The 16,450-nt window shown below is 38.0% G+C and overlaps 1 protein-coding gene across 2 annotated transcripts in view; it reads left to right on the top strand.

The window, feature by feature from the left end:
- The window catches only part of htt (huntingtin), a 264,099-nt gene that overhangs the window by 95,788 nt on the left and 151,861 nt on the right, over positions 1–16,450 (top strand). For both annotated transcript variants that reach the window (XM_059974136.1, XM_059974135.1), the window contains exons 14-15: positions 12,007–12,118; positions 12,207–12,344. In XM_059974136.1, coding sequence (XP_059830119.1) covers positions 12,007–12,118; positions 12,207–12,344 — 250 coding nt within the window. The remainder of the gene's footprint in view (positions 1–12,006; positions 12,119–12,206; positions 12,345–16,450) is intronic.

Here is a 16,450-nt window from a genome sequence, read left to right as displayed (position 1 = left end):
CAAGCCAAAAATTAAAATCTCCACCCATCACCAAGGAATACCGATTCAAATCAGGCAGAAAAGAGAAAAGACGTTCAAAGAACAAGGAGTCATCTGTATTTGGAGCGTATACATTCGCAAATACCATTAGTTTATTCTCAAAACTACCCAAAACAATAACAAAGCAGCAATTTGTATCAGAAATTACATTATGTTGAATCAAGGATACATTCTGATCAAACAGGATAGAGACGCCTCTTGATCTAGATTGAGAGGGTGAGTGAAAATGTATACCTCCATCCTTTGAAAGAACGTGAAATATCATCTTTACGAATATAGGTTTCTTGAAGAAAGATTATACGAGTTTTAAGTTTCCGGATATAAGAGAAAGTCTTATTTCGTTTAACAGGGTTATTTAGACCTTCACATTAAAACTGAGTATATTAATAAAAGAATCAATCAAGTATCCTTTAGTAATGTATAAAAGGTAATCACAGACATGTAGATAGTGAATAAATAAAACAGTAAAAGCATCCAATCAGCTTTCTGGAAGAACCCATTTCCCCCCCCCCCACCCCCAAAGAGAGAAATCCGCCAAGGGAGGCTGAAGACTAAATCTAATGTTCCCAAACCCAAAACTCCGGTGGCTCCAGAAAAAATATATATGTATAGCTGTGCTGAATAAACAATTGTAAACATATATATATACACAAAAACAAAATATCAAGGTAATTAAGTCCGCTATTTACGGGGAAAAAAAAACTATGGGAAAATATAAGTATTAATCTTGGTAAAAAGGAAAGACAATAAAATCAAATATTAGTAGAAGCCGATAAGGAAAACAACATATACTTGCGGCTGCAAAAAAAGGAATAAAGAAACAAATAGAAAATAATTAGAAAGGGAAGTGGTTTAGATAGCTTCCTACATGACTAATTTAAGGCATTCAAGGGAGAAAAAAAACAAAATGACAAAAATGGTAAAATAATGAAAAAGCCAAAAACCAGCAATAAGAAATATAGAATATTATATACTATTGAAAAACAGCAAAAGACAGAAAGGTATATAAATAATCAAAAGATAGGAAAGATCAGAGTGAATTTAAAGTAAAGCAAAACACCCTATAATTTCATTCCTCAGTAATTACTACATGTATACCCTACATAATTACTTTCAGTCAAATTACTAAAAGGAAGGTAAAAATCAACATAACACTGAAAGAATATAACGTATTGTTTAAAAAGAGCTGCGAAGAAGTAACATTAGAGGACCCGTATAAAGGCGGAAAACAGCAAAAGAGAAAATGGATGTGGTCTGCCTGCATATTTTGCATAGTTTAAAAGATAACAAGGCACCAATTACTTAAACAAATGATTAAGGCTTCGTAAACCAAGAAACCATATTATCAGAAGTAGTAACCTTGAGTTTACACGGGTCTCTGAGAGAAAGGTGACAGCCAAACTTAAAAAGAGCAGACATGACCTCTTTAAAAGCCTGTCTAGCTCTTACAACTTCCGGTAGATAAACTTGAACGATCTGAAACTGTTGATCACGAAATTGTAATATGCGTTTCTTCCTTGATTCACGAAGGATCTGTTCTTTAATCTGATAGTCATAAAAGCGAATGATAATAGAGCGAGGTTTGGCAGGATCCCAATTAGGCGGGGTAACTCGGTGAACACGCTCAAATTTTGGTAGTTCCGATAATATATCAGGGAATAAATTTTCTAGTATTTGAGCACAAAAATCAATAAGTTGATTACCCTCCAGTTTTTCAGGAAGCCCAAGAATTCTGATATTGCACCTTTGGTTCCTGGTCTCCAAATCTGTAAGTTTTTTCAGTCACGCGTCGTATTTTTTAAGTTGTTCCTTAAAAATTTTCTTGAAACCTTTGATATCCTTCTACAACACTGGCAGAGATTCTTCATGTAGCTTAATACGAATTTCATGGTCATTCACAGTCTGCTGTATACTTCCAAGTTTTCGATTAAGCGTTTTCAGTTCAGATTTAACCAGGTCAAAGGAATTCTGTAATACGTCAAACTTGGATTCCAAGTCATCCAGTTTATCCAATTTTTCGAGTCTTTCTCACATTTGTTGAACCATTTCAGTCAAAGTCTCTAAAGTAGCCTCTTTTTTTAGACTGCTTTCTACTCGTGGTGCTCTCACCGAGATAGGTTTAAACAGCAAAGTAAGCGAATAATTTTGGAGCACGTAGCTACTCCATTACAGCCACCGGAAGTTTCTCTCCCTCAATCTTTTTATGAAGCTTTTATTTCTCTTATTCTTAAAAAAAAATCCAGCTGAATGTTCTTCATACAGACCGATTTCTTTATTAAATGTTGATGCAAAAATTTTATCCAAAATCTTAGCTCGAAGACTTGAAAATATTTTACCATCTATTATATCACATGACCAGACAGGATTTATTAAAATTGTTACTCACATTTTAATATACGTTGGTTATTGAACGTGATATATTCACCATCCAAAAAAAATCAGAGTGTGTATTAGCCTTCAATAGGATTGAGTGGAATTATCTTTTTAAGACCTTAGAAAAGTTTAATTTTGGGCCTAATTTTATTCGTTGGGTTAAATTAATTTACTTGTCTCCTACTGCTCAGGTTATTACTAACTCTCAAATTTCTAAGCCCTTTAAATTACAGCAGGGAACTAGACAAGGTTGCCCTCTTAGTCCTTTACTTTTTGCTTTAGCTATAGAACCCTTAGCCATAGCATTTCGAGAATCTAAGGACATTTCTGGTATACTAAGGGAAGGTGTGACTCATAAAATTTCGTTATACGCTGATGATATTTTACTTTTTATCTCTAACACTGAAACTTCTTTACCTTCGGTTCTTTCTTTAATTTCCCAGTTAGTTTTTTTTTTCAGGATATAAGCTGAACTTATATAAAAGTGAGTTATTTCCTTTAAATGACCTAATGTCATCAAATGCCAAATTTCCATTCCAAGTTGTTACAAGTCAATTTACGTATCTAGGTGTAACAATTACTAAAAACTTCAATAATTTATTTAAAGAAAACTTAAACCCCTTATTGAATTATGTGAAAAAGACGCTTTCTAAATGGTCTCCTCTTTCTTTATCCCTAATTGGCCGAATTAATTCGATTAAAATGAAAATTCTTCCTAAATTTTTATATCTTCTTCAGGCTTTACCTATTTTTATTCCTAAGATCTACTTTGATTCTTTAGATTCAATTTTAACATCTTATATTTGGAATAATAAACAAGCTCGTTTAAGTAAAGTTTACCTACAAAGAAATAAAGACATGGGTGGATTAGCCCTACCCAATTTTAGGTTTTACTATTGGGCTGCCAATATAAGGAATATTACTTTTTGGTCCTATTACATTTATCATAAAGATTGCCCATCATGGGTCTCCTTAGAAGTTAATTCTGTAAAAAAAAAATTCCTCTATTGTCTCTCTTCTTGAATCATACTCTTGTTTTTCAGCAAATAAAACAAATATAACATAATTGTTAAGCAAAGTTTAAGGATCTGGTCTCAATTTAGAAAATTTTTTGGTTTAGTGAATTTTTCATTATCATCTCCCATGACTGACAAAGTCTTCAAGGATTGGGATGAACTAGGTATTAAGTGTTTTTGGGACCTGTTTATCTCAGGATCTCTTGCTTCATTTGACCAATTGTCAACTAAATTTGCACTGCCAAAAACACATTTTTACAGATACCTTCAAATTAGAGATTCCTTACGTTTCCAATTATCTACTTTTCCTATCAGTCCTGATAAAAATTTACTGGATGATCTTTTAAATTTAAAACCTTTTGTTAATGGTTCTATAACATCTATAACATGTTGATTGATTCTAGACAAGACTTTTTAGATAAAATAAAAAAAGCTTGGGAGGATGACCTAAATTGTCAGATTTCTGATGAAAGATGGAATAAAATTCTTAAACGGGTTAATAAATCATCTTTCTGTGCTCGTCATTCTCTTCTACAATTTAAAGTGGTTCATAGAGTTTACATTTCTAAACAGAAGCTGTCCAGTTTTTATCCAAACGTTTCTCCACTTTGTAATAAATGCAACTCTGTTGATGCCTCTTCATTCAAATATTTTGGTTTTGCCCTAAAATTGAAAAGTTTTGGCGGGAAGTATTCCATACCTTCTCACAACTTTTTAGGGTCCAATTTGACCCAAATCCCCTTACTGCCTTGCTTGGTATTATTGCAAATGAAGATATAACTTTAAATACTCCAAACCTACAGGCTTTAGTTTTTACCTCTCTTTTAGCAAGGAGAGCAATCTTGCTTAAATGGAAGGAGTCTACCCCTCCTACACATCTTCAATGGATACGTGATATTATGTCTTATTTAAATTTAGAGAAGATCCTTTGCTCAGTCTTAAATTCAAAACAATCTTTTTATGATAACTGGGGACCTTTCCTAAATTACTTTTCCAATTTATAAAGTTTAACAGTGCACAGACTTTTATGTATATTTCTATCTTCTCTTCTTAAGCGAATATGTTTTTTTTCCTAATTACCCATTATCATCCATCAGCTTTTTTCTTTGGTAGTTGGTAGGGGGTTGACATTTTTTTATATAAAAAATTTATTTTATGATGTATGACCTATCTTTAAATTTTTGACTACAGAGTGGTAATACCTTTATGTGATATGCTATACCATTTTGATCAATTTTATTACAATATATGAATGTACACAATTTATGTTGAGATGTATCTAAGTGTTGCACTCTGTAAATCTTGTTTTTTCTTCTGAATAAAAATATTGTAAAAAGAAAGATCTCACCTTTCACTCTGAACTCATAATCTCCAGTTTTAGTCTCGCCCAACCTCGGTGGACGTGACCTGTCTTTACCCTGTTTATGCCCTCAAAATTTTGTTTGCCTCTATCAGATCTCCAGTTAATAGTTCTATTTAATATACTGAAATTCTTACAGTGCTCATTCTCTAGAGCTCCAGCATAAAGTCCTAATCTATCCAACATTTTCTTATAATTCAGGTCCTATAACTCAGTCCCAGAAACATCCTTGTAAATTTTCTCTATACTCATTCAGGCATCTTTCCTGTTGGTAGATACACACAATACTTCACATGAGGCAAGGCTTGTCCTGCTGTCTCAAAAATATTTTTCTGCCTTAGCAGTACTTAAATGCAGGCTCTTGTGAGATTTCTTATGTCCTGAGTTCCAATTTTTGACCTACTAAACATGCGGATTAACTGAATTATTATCCTAGGTCGTTGTTGTCAGATCTGATTAAAGAATATATAAATTCCATTGAAGTTCTTCATAAACCTGTTAACTTGTAATTTTTTCCCGGTTTGATTCATCTTGGCTCATGTAAAGAACCAGTGAATCACACTGAATTATTGAATGTGAACGTAGTGGAATATACTCAATGTCTTTGGTTTTCTGCTGTAGTCCAACTACTTCAGGGTTCAGGATTGCTCTTCTGCACACCACTGTTGTAATGTGTTTGTTTGAGTTATTGTCACCTTCCTGTCAGCTTGAACCAGTCTGGCCATTCTCCTCTGACCTCTCTTATTAACAAGACATTTTCATCCATAAAACTGCCGCTCACTAGATTTTTTTTTTGTTCTTTTGCACCATTCTCTGTAAACTCTAGAAACTGTTGTGCATGAAAATCAGTTGTGGTTTCTGAGATTCCCCAACCACCCCATCTGGCACCAACAATCATTCCATGATCCAAAGTCACTTGATCACATTTCTTCCCCATTCTGAAGTATGGTCTGAACAACTGAACCTCTTATCTGTGTCTGCGTGCTTTTATGCATTGGGTTGTTTCCACATGATTGACTGATTAGATATTTGCATTAACAAGAAGATGTTACCTAATAAATTGGCCACTAAGTTTAGATAGTTTTATTTGGTCATTTATCGTTCCCCACAAAATAGTTTTATTAGAGGCAGATATGAGGGGTTTATTACAACTGCACAAACTGCAATTTCTTGAGGCTTGTATCTAAACCTTCCATAAATTTTGTAGCAGAATTGATTCTGCTAAGCTATAGAAAGTAATGAACTTATCATCTATCCATTTTATAACAAGTTGGATGTGGTTTTTTTTTTATAAATGAATAAAACATAATGGGTTAATAGTGGCTCAAGTTTCCATAAATTTGCCTTTGCTAATTTGTTTTTCTCTTTGGCATTGATTCTGTGTATAAATGAGGCACAATAAGATTTTTTTTTATCTGCCAAAATGTGATGCATTATTAACTGCTCATTGGACTTTGCTCATTGCTCATTGGCACAAAGCCGAGTCACTTATACTCTTGGGCAAAGTGTAGCTTACAAAGATTTGATTTATAGATAGAAATATCAGAAGATTCTGCCTTGATCAAAAATTGTGAGTACATAGAATTAGGCTATATTTTGATGATTGGATGTCACACCAGTGGGCACAGACTCATCAAGTATAAGAGCTTTACAACTGAGAGCGGAAAACTTACTGCATGTTACACCACAGGCATTTAGGGCAGCATCTATGGGGATGTTCAGGGCTTCCGTGATCATGTCAGTAGCTTCTTCTTGGTTTTCACTACTGTCAGTCATGCAGGTGCTGGTTGAAGACTCAGGAATACCGTCGCACTCAGATATAGAAGGATTCTTCATTGCTATTTCCTTAACAATTTTGTTTTACCAATTATGGTTGTTGGCCCTGAGCTGAACCCCTGAACTGTGAACACCAGTGGACCACTCTTAGTCTAGCCTCTACCTTTTGACACATTTGGCAAGGGTGACCTGACCAAGAGCCAAAACATAAAGCCCTGACTCCAGCCAACATCGCTCTCTGGGTCACTGAGGCACACTAGCCTCCAAGCCACAAGGTTGTGGTCCTCTTGGAGGGAGAATAGGAAAAGCTTATTTATAATGAGGTACGGTTACACCGTGGACTACCGAAGAAAATGATTACAACTGTGTTGGTCAGCATTAAGACCATGGGACATGGGAGCAGAATTGGAGCATTTGGTCCATCGAGTCTGCTCCGCCATTCCATCATCTCTGATTTATGTTTCCCCTCAACCGCATTCTCCTGTCTTCTCCCTGTAACCTTCGACGTCCTTGCTAATCAAGAACCCATCAACCTCCACTTTAAATATATCCAGTGACTTGCCACAGCCGTCTATGGCAAGGAATTCAATCGAGGTTGTTGGAACAAGAACAGGCATAATAGCTCGTGAGGCCTGCCATTCAATAAGGTCATGTACTTAGTCTTCTGTCTCATTCAGTTTCCTGTTTGTTTCCCAATTTGCTAATTTATGATGATGGTGGGTTGGACCTCTAGCATCTTAATTTAAGAATGGGCAATAAAAGCTAACCTTGCCATTGATGCTTCTATCTTTAGAATGATTAGATGGAGTAAATGTGGAGAGGGCGTATCCAGTCATGGGAGAATCCAGGACCAGATGGGACAGCCTCAAAATACAAAGTCGTCCCATGAGAGCAGAGATGAGCAATTCCTTTAACCAGAGGCTGGTGAATCTGTGGAATTCATTGCCACAGTTGGCTGTGGAGGCCAGTTACTGGAAAAGTGGAGATACAGAGATTGATAAGTTCTCGATTAGGGTGTCAAAGGCTACAGGGAGAAGGCAGAAAAATGGGGTTGAGAGGATAAATAAATTAATCTGATGGAATAGCAGATTCAATGGGCCAAATGACCTATCTCTTATGGTCTTAGCCCAATGATGAATTAAAGTACAGCACAAAACTGCCAGAGTAACTCAGCAGACCAGGCAGCATCCATGAAGGGAAATAAACAGGCGATGTTGTGGTTGGGATCCCTCATCTAGATTTCCTTGCTCCTGGTTCAGCACCTGCAGTTTCTTGTTCTAGTGTCTCTAACGAATAAAGTATAATGGTTACAAATGGGAGTAGCAGAAATGTGTGAAATTGTTACCTGAGAAGTCAGTATTGTGCCTAGTTGGAAGATAAGGTGTTTATTTCATTTCCATTCTGATTCTTTGGAGCAGAGTAGAAGACTGAGAATGTAGTGGCATGGGATGGAGATTCCAAACTACGCTTTGGTGTCACAACTGTGCATTGAGTCATCTACACAGAGTCATTTAGTTTCCCCACAATTTTGAACAGAAGGTGCTGTCAATACCAAATACAGGTCCACAATTCCTTATCCAAAATTCTGAAATCCAAAAAGCTTCGAAAACCAAAGTTTTTTTTGCCAACAGCTGACATTACTCAGGTGTGACGTTGCAGCACTAGCAGAGGCTGCCAGACGTCAGTTGTGGCTCAGCACTCGTACTGGTTACATGTGCATTTGCTGTTCGCTGATATTTTGTGTTCTCTGTTGGCTTCGTTTAATTTCACTGTGAAAATGTCAAAAACAGCTGCAGATACCCTTACGGGTAACAATGAGAAAAAGAGAAGGAAGCATCTATCATTATCAATAACGCAGAAAGTGGAGTTATTGCAGAAGCTTGGTCGTGGTGTGTCTGTGTGGTGTCTTACTGAAGAATATGGTGTCGGAACTACCACTGTATATGATTTAAAGAAACAGAAAGACAAGTTACTGAAGTGTTATAGTGACATTCTGCATTTATTCCAATAAGTCATTTACCATGTGTTTGATTTGGTTTGTTTGAAGCTGTTTATTTTAATGTTTTATTGAATGTTTTTGTTGGAAGTAAAATATTTTTCTTGTCATTATTCCCTTAACAATACAGTACAACAACTATTTACATAGCATTTACATTGTACTAGATATTATAAGTAATCTAGAGATGATTTAAAATATACGGGAAGATGTGCATAGGTCTAGAGCTCCACCGTGTCCTAAAGTCCACCCACACTGAGCCAGGTTAAATAAGGGACTTGAGCATATGTGTTTTTTGGTATCCGCGGGTGGGGGGGGGGGGTGTCCTGGTACCAATAAGGAGGGATTCTGACATCCAAAAATTTCTGAATTCCGAAATGCAACTGGCCTCAAGGATTTCGGATAAGAGATTGTAGACCTGTATATTATTTTGAAAATATTCCTCATATTGACAGCTACTGAAAAAGAAAAAAAATACTTTTTTGTAAGAAGTTTTAAAATACATGGGGCAAGTTGTTTTAAGGTCCAGTTTGGATTTGTTAGCAATTGTTTAGAATTATTTGCAGTTGATATCTTGGTTGGAACTGTAAGTGCAACAAAGTGGACAGTAAGTGGAACAAATGCAGTTGTTTTGTTAATTGTTTTGCAGAGGAAGGATTTCATTTCTAAACTTGGTGCCATGTTGAAGATGAAAAATGACATCAAGTTTAGAAAAGTAGTTAGAGTATTGATGGCCAAATAGTGGGTAAGATGTAAACAGGTCAGGACTTGACATCAAAAACTTTGACAAATTTCGGTAGATGTGTGGGGGTGAGTTTATTAATTGGTTACATCACAGTCTGGTATGGAAACATGAATGTCCTTGAATGGAAAATCCTACAAAAAGTAGTGGATACAGCCCATTCCATCAAGGGTAAAGCCCTCCCATTCAGCACATTTACATGGCGCACTGTTGAGGGAAAACAGCATCCGTCATCAAGAACCCCCACCATCTAGGCCAGGCTCACTTCTCGCTGCTGCCGTCAGGAAGAAGGTACAGGAGCCTCAGGTCCTGCACCACCAGGTTTGAGAACAGTTAGTACCCCTCAGACTCTTGAACCAGAGGGGATAACTTCACTCACCCGATCACTGAATGGTTCACGCAACCACTTTCAAGACTGGTCATCTTGTGTCTTCAATATTTATTTATAATAATAATTACTGTTTTCCTCCCATACTGGCAGCGTTTGTCTCTTGCGCATTGGTCTTTCATTGATCCTATTGTGTTTCGTGGATTTACTGAGTATGCCCACAAAAAATGAATCTCAGAGTTGTATATGGTGACGTATATGTACTTTGATAATAAATTTACTTTGAACTTTGACTTGATATATTTTTTTCAACTCTAAACTTTCTGACCTACCAGTAAATGTGCAGGTAAATATACAAGAGCAGATAAGTGTTCTGGTGGGAAGAGGTAAGGTGTACTAGAATAAAAGCTGAAAGTAGGAAATATTATGTAGATAACTTGCATGTTTTGTATGTAGATGTGATAAGTTTCTGAATTCAGGAACCTGAATAATTAGTGTGTTGGTGTCCTTCATTATCATTATCATGAATCATTTATTTGTCTAAGCAGCATTTTAGCCCTTTTGGTCCAGGAATGAGAGAAGATAAATCTGTTCCTTCAGTTGTGAAGCTTTGAAGCTGATGTCCCACGTTAAAAACAGCCTCCGTCTGTTAATATGTGAATTTGTTTGATCTGCTTAACGTATTATGGGTTCAAGAAATGGATTTGAATACATAATCCAGGCCGTAATGATCACTGCTAAGAGGTATTGATCCAACATTCAACAGGCAGGAGTGAAGAGAAATTCTGTTGTGTTCTTATCCATAATATTGCAGCCCTGGTAATACTTGGTTGGCTCCATTGGACCAGTTGTATAACTTCAGTAATGGAAACTAGATTTCTGGGAAAAAAGTGCTCAGTTTGGAATTCTGCAATTGAGAAGTGAAGTATCATGTGGATAGGCAAAAAGATTGAAAATATTCTCAAAGCCTCCTTGGTTAAAAAGGTGACATTCCCAATAATTCCTCAGAACCCTTGATCCATGAGGGTAGGAAACATTTCTATGATGGGACTGAGAATCTCGAGCCAATGTGTGGGTAGCATACAGAGCAGTGGAAGATGCAGAGCACCACAAAATCTACCTGCTTACCTTCCCACTTGTGCCTCACTGGTGATAATATATGCAGGTCTCAGATTGTCCTTGGAAGTCATAGGACCAGAGTAGAAGCAATTAATCCATGATTTGATGGGCTGTTGAAGGAGGATGATGCAATGCTGAAGGTGTCATTGTTTTGACAGCACATCAAGCTGAGGCAACTGCTATCTGCTGGTGTGGGTGTGAAGAATCCAAGCTCAATATCTCCCTTAATCACCTCCACCAAAAAATTGGTTAAAAGATCATTTAGTTTATTACAGTTTCTTGAGTAGCTAAATAATTCACATATTAAGGAAGTTACTATGGAATCATTGCATAGAATTTATTAAGATGTAATTTTGTTTGCTAGCTCAATCATAATAAGTTTAGGATTTCTTTGTGTTTCCACCAGCTGTTCCCCTGCTGTGCAACTTTCCATTTGTGTCCTTTTGAAATCATTCATTTTTGGGAGTTATGTTTGTGTGGAATGGAGATAAGTTTCTCCCTTTTTTTTTTGAAGTGTCTTGTGAAGGAAACATCATTCACCAATTTGACACAATTGGAACTTATGGTGTTTAATCTTGTGTTTGGATTAATGTTTACAGGTAAATATCCAAAGGCAGATTATATCATGTACACAGTATAAATCCTGAGACTTTGCTCTTATCTTTCCCCAAATTGGCCATTTATTTTGTCACAAGGGTCCTTTCGTCCCCCAGTAGTATTATTGAAAATTGAGGTGTAAAAATTTGCTTGAATCTGAAGTCAAAAAGCAATGTGCTGGAAGAACAGCAGGTTGAGCAGCATCTGCAAGTGAAAGGAATTGTCAGTATTTTGAGTCAAAACATCATTACTGTGTTTTGCTCTACCCCCACAGGTGCTGCTTGACCCAGAGTTCCTCCAGCAGATTGTTTGTTACTGAAGATAGCCCTCATTCAACACCACAACATTACCAGTAATTTTCATTGAATGGTGCACAGAAATACAAGATCTGAGCATTTTCCCGTGTGACTGTTCGGATACAAATGAGATAGGCTAAGGCAGATCACGCAATGATGATTCAGAAATGATCCATAAGTGGCTATGATGCTCCAGTTCCTCCAGCAGTTGGAAGAACTGATTGTAGAATACCTTGTTGCTCACTGAATTTAATAACTCAAAGTTTGATCACTTGACTTCAAAAATTATTTTTGCTTTTCAAACAGTCATGTTGGATAATAACAAATAAAGCAAATCTTTATCTTCCTTTATCTTTATAAACAGCCATGCCGGATAAAGGGAGACATCGGCCATTATACTGATGAAAATGCAGCACCTTTAGTCCATTGTGTTCGTCTTCTTAGTGCATCTTTCCTTTTAACCGGTCAGAAGAATGGTAAGCTGCTGTATTGGAATGGCATCAGCTTTCATCTTTTTTTGTTCTTGCTGTGGAATATTTCATTCAAGATTTTTCTTTGATACAGGTCTTATCCCTGACAGAGAAGTCCGGGTGAGTGTCAAAGCATTGGCCGTTAGTTGCGTTGGAGCAGCCATTGGACTTCATCCTGAAGCTTTCTTCAATAAACTATACAGGACTTCGCTTGAAGTTCTAGAGGTTCAAGGTAATTGGATTAGTACGGTGTGTTTCCAAGAGTGAGTCACAACTGCAGTAATGATGGAATAATTTATTGATTATTGAAAGAAAAATAGAGAGGTATGTGTGGCTAGATTGATCTTGGAGTAGGTTAATTGGACGGCACAACATCCTGCACCGAAGGGCCTGTTCTGTGCTGTATTTATTGTTCTATGTTAATATTCTGATCCTGGGATTATCAGTAACTGTTGTAAGATTGTGTGTTACACAAAGGAAAAAGCCACTGCCTTTACAGAACTGCTTTATTAGTTGTAATGTAAAAAATAATGAATTACCTTCCCCAATAACTCTTCCTAGTGTTCTCATTCTCTTTCCTGCTACCCAGTGTCTTACTTCAAATTTATATCTCTTTGTCTTTGCGTACATTTCTGTTCCTTCCACCCCTCACCCCATTTTCTTCCTTCTCTCCCAGACTGATCTGCTCTTCTCTCTTTCCTGACCTCTTCCATTTCCTCCACTGCTACTTCTCAGGATTGAACCTTCTAGTTATGTTTATTGAAAGATGCAGAAATGACCTTGCCAGGTCATTAACCTGCCCATTGACTGTGAGGTTATAACTCATGCATATGAGGGAGGCAAATAGTGCATTAGTCCAAGGTGGATCAAAGCCCAGTCAGAAAGGACTACAATGCAGAAATAGGCCCTTCGGCACTTCTAGACCATGCCGAACTATTTATCTGCTCAGTGCCATCAAATTGCATCGTTCCATAGCTCTCCCTAGCCCTCCCAGGCATGTACCTACACAAATTTCTTTTAAATGTTGAAATTGAACTTGCATCCACCACTTTGGCAGATAGCTCGTTCCACACTCTTACCTCCCTTGGAGTGAAGAAGTTCCACCTCATGTTCCCCTTCAGCACTTCACCTTTCACCCTTAACCCATGACCTCCAGTTCTAGTCTCACCCAACCTCATTTACTCATGAGGAATGTTTGATGGCTCTGGGTTTATACTTGCTGGAATTTAGAAGGATGAAGGGAGGGATCTCATTGAAACCTTTCAAATGTTGAAAGGCCTAGATAGAGTAGATGTGGAAAGGTGGGGGAGTCTAGGACAAGAGGGCACAGATTCAGGATAAAAGGCATCCATTTAAAACAAGAGATGCAGAGAAATTTCTTTAGCCAGAGGGTGGTGAATTTGTGGAATTTATTGTCACAGGCAACTGTGGAGGCCAGGTCTTTGAGTGTATTCAAGAGTTTGATTAGTTCTTGATTGGACACGACATCAAAGGTTACGAGGAGAAGGCTGGGGAATGGGGCAGAGGAAGGGATAAAAGCATAGCCAATGGTGGAGCAGACTCGATGGGCCAAATGGCCTAATTCTGCTCCTATGTCTTATGGTCTTATAATTTTGTACACCTCTTTCACGTTGCCCTCGTTTTTCTATGCTCCAGGGAATAAAGCTCTAACCAATTCAACCTTTTCATATCAACTGAGATCCTCAAGTTCTGGCAACATCCTTGTAACCTTTCTCTGCACTCTTTCAAACTTATTGATATTGTTTTTGTAGGTAGGTGGCCAAAACTGCACACAATACTCCAAAACTTCAACATAACAACTCAACTCCTGTACTCCTTTTCTAATGAGGTTGGGCGAGACTAGAATTAGAGGTCATAGGTTAAAGGTGAATTATTTAAAGGGAAATCTGAGGGGGAATTTTCCTACTGGGTGGTGTGAGAGTGGAATGAATAGAAGGGATGGATATGGGTTCAATTGCAACACTTAAGGAAACAGTGAGAAGCAGTGAAAAGCTTTTGTCTGTGTCATGCAGACAGATCTTGCCATATGTAAGTACATCGGGGTAGTAAAAAGAAAACAATATGGAATATAATGTTGTGGCTACAAAGTGCAAGTGCATTGGCAACGTACAGTACTGTGCAAAGTGTTAGGCATGTATATATAGCTACAGTACCTAAGACTTGTACAGTACTGTATTTGTCAAAATGGAGCAGAGAGAGAATTTGTAAATCTGATGGGAGCAAAGGATGTTGGAAGTGGTGAAGGTGGAGTGCTGCAGGAAAGGTGTGTGATAAGTGGCAGGGGGTGGTGCGGGTGCAGACACACCCACCTCTGAGACACCAGGCACGGTCATTTGATTCCAAACAGTTGGTTTATTGATCGTTACAGAATGTCTCTATGGTGCTTCCCACTCCCTCTCCTTTCTTTTCTCAACCCTGATTCTCTCTCCCTGCCCCATTCCCACTCTGTCGACAATAGAGACCCATATCAGAATCAGGTTTATCATCACTCACGTGTCATGAAATATGTTGTTGTTTTTTTTTGCAGCATTTAATAAGTAGTGGGAGCTTGTTCCCATTACCACCCATGATTATAACAACCCTCAGGAACCGTGAGTCTGATGACAGTGAGATAAACTATCTTTGAGTCTGGATTTTGTATCTTCTGCCTGATAAGAGAGGGGAGTTGAGAGTAGGTAGGAAGGATCATTGGTTACGTTGGCTGCTTTCCTGAGACAGCTGGAAGTGCAGACTGAATCCATGGAGGGGAGGCTGGATTGCATAATAGACTGGGCTGTGTTCACAACTCAGTAACTTCTTGTGGAGAATTTGCCGTTCCATGCTGTGCTGTATCTGGAAAGGATGCAAGTATGAAGCTTTGAGTCATCCAGGTCAAGCAAAATTTCCTTTGCCTTCTGAGGACATAGAGGCAATTGTGTGCTTTTTACCTGTAGTGTCTGTGGCTGGGCCAGGACAAATTGTTGGTGATAATTGCAGCTGGGAACTTGAAGCTCACAACCATCTCCATCTCAACATCGTTAATCCAGACAAGGTCACGTAATCTGTCCAGCTTCCTGAAGTCAATGGCCAGCTCCTTCCTGTTGCTGACATTGAAGGAAAGTTTGTGGTATTGACACTATACTGTTGGATGCTATCTCCTTCTTACACTCAGTCTCATCTTTATTTGAAATCCAGCCCACCACAGTGATGTTGATTGCAAACCTTTGCCATCACACAAAATTGTAAGTAGGGGAGTATGTGAAGCGGCTTCAAGCTGATTTGGATAAGCTGGGTAAGTCATCAGGACAAGGGGAAAAAAAAAACTTAGATTACTTCATGTAATTTCCAGTATTCAAGTGTAAAGGACAACAAAATAACTGCTACTCCACATCTGATGCAGCACAAAAAAAAACAAAATGGTAAAGAACACAATAATAAAAACCATAATACAGATAAATACGTAAGATAGCTTGTATACATGCATTGTATGTCCATAAAGCAATGCTATGCACAGGATTGTCTTGTATTTAAGGTGACTGATAGGAAATGATAAAATAATGGTGGTGGGATGAGTTAGTGGGTGGAGGTGTTGATCAGCCTTAATGCTTGGGGAAAGTAACTGCTTTTGAGTCTGGTGGTCTTCGTGTGGATGGAAGGTAGCCTCCTCCCTGATGGGAGTAGGACAAACAGTTCATGAGCAGGGTGGGTGGAATCCTTCATCATGTTACTGTCCCTTTTCCGGAGTCTTTCTGTGTAAATATCCTTGATGGGGGGTAGGCTGGTGCTGGAGATGCTATATTTTGATGTGAAGTTTGCAGCGTACTGAAAAAGATGAGGACTTTTGGAAACGAGAGGTAAATGGTGAAAGACGTACACCAAAAACCAACACGTAGGTGCAGGAAAGCAGGAGGTATGTTATAATGGGGCTTGTGAGCAGGAATAAAAATGTACTTCAACCTGATGGGACCACATCTGGAGTTCTGTACATTTCCTTTGGATAAATTTCTCGTATTTGCAAATTTTAATATTTGTTCAGATGTGAGATGTAAAATGGCTTGGTGGCAGTGGCCTCTCTGGGTCCAACAAATGGTGCAAAAGTGTGTGCTAAACATTTTTCTTGTGATCATTGTTAACTAAGTCTGGTTCATTGGTGAGACTGGTGGGGAGCTCGGTGCTGCTGTCCAGTGTCACACCTTGGAAGGCAAGCTGGAATGCTTGTGGCTAACCCAGCATGCTACAAGCTGGTTTGCCTTCATCTGTTGAGCCAGCAAAAAGAGGAACTGCTGTAAATTTCTTGCAGAAACAGGACAACATCCCATGCACCATCAGTCTTCAGGC

Source organism: Hypanus sabinus, chromosome 7 (assembly GCF_030144855.1).
Source record: "Hypanus sabinus isolate sHypSab1 chromosome 7, sHypSab1.hap1, whole genome shotgun sequence".
NCBI lineage: Eukaryota > Metazoa > Chordata > Chondrichthyes > Myliobatiformes > Dasyatidae > Hypanus > Hypanus sabinus.
The sequence above is the reverse complement of the archived record's forward strand: the minus strand, read 5'-3'. Positions and strand labels throughout refer to the sequence as shown.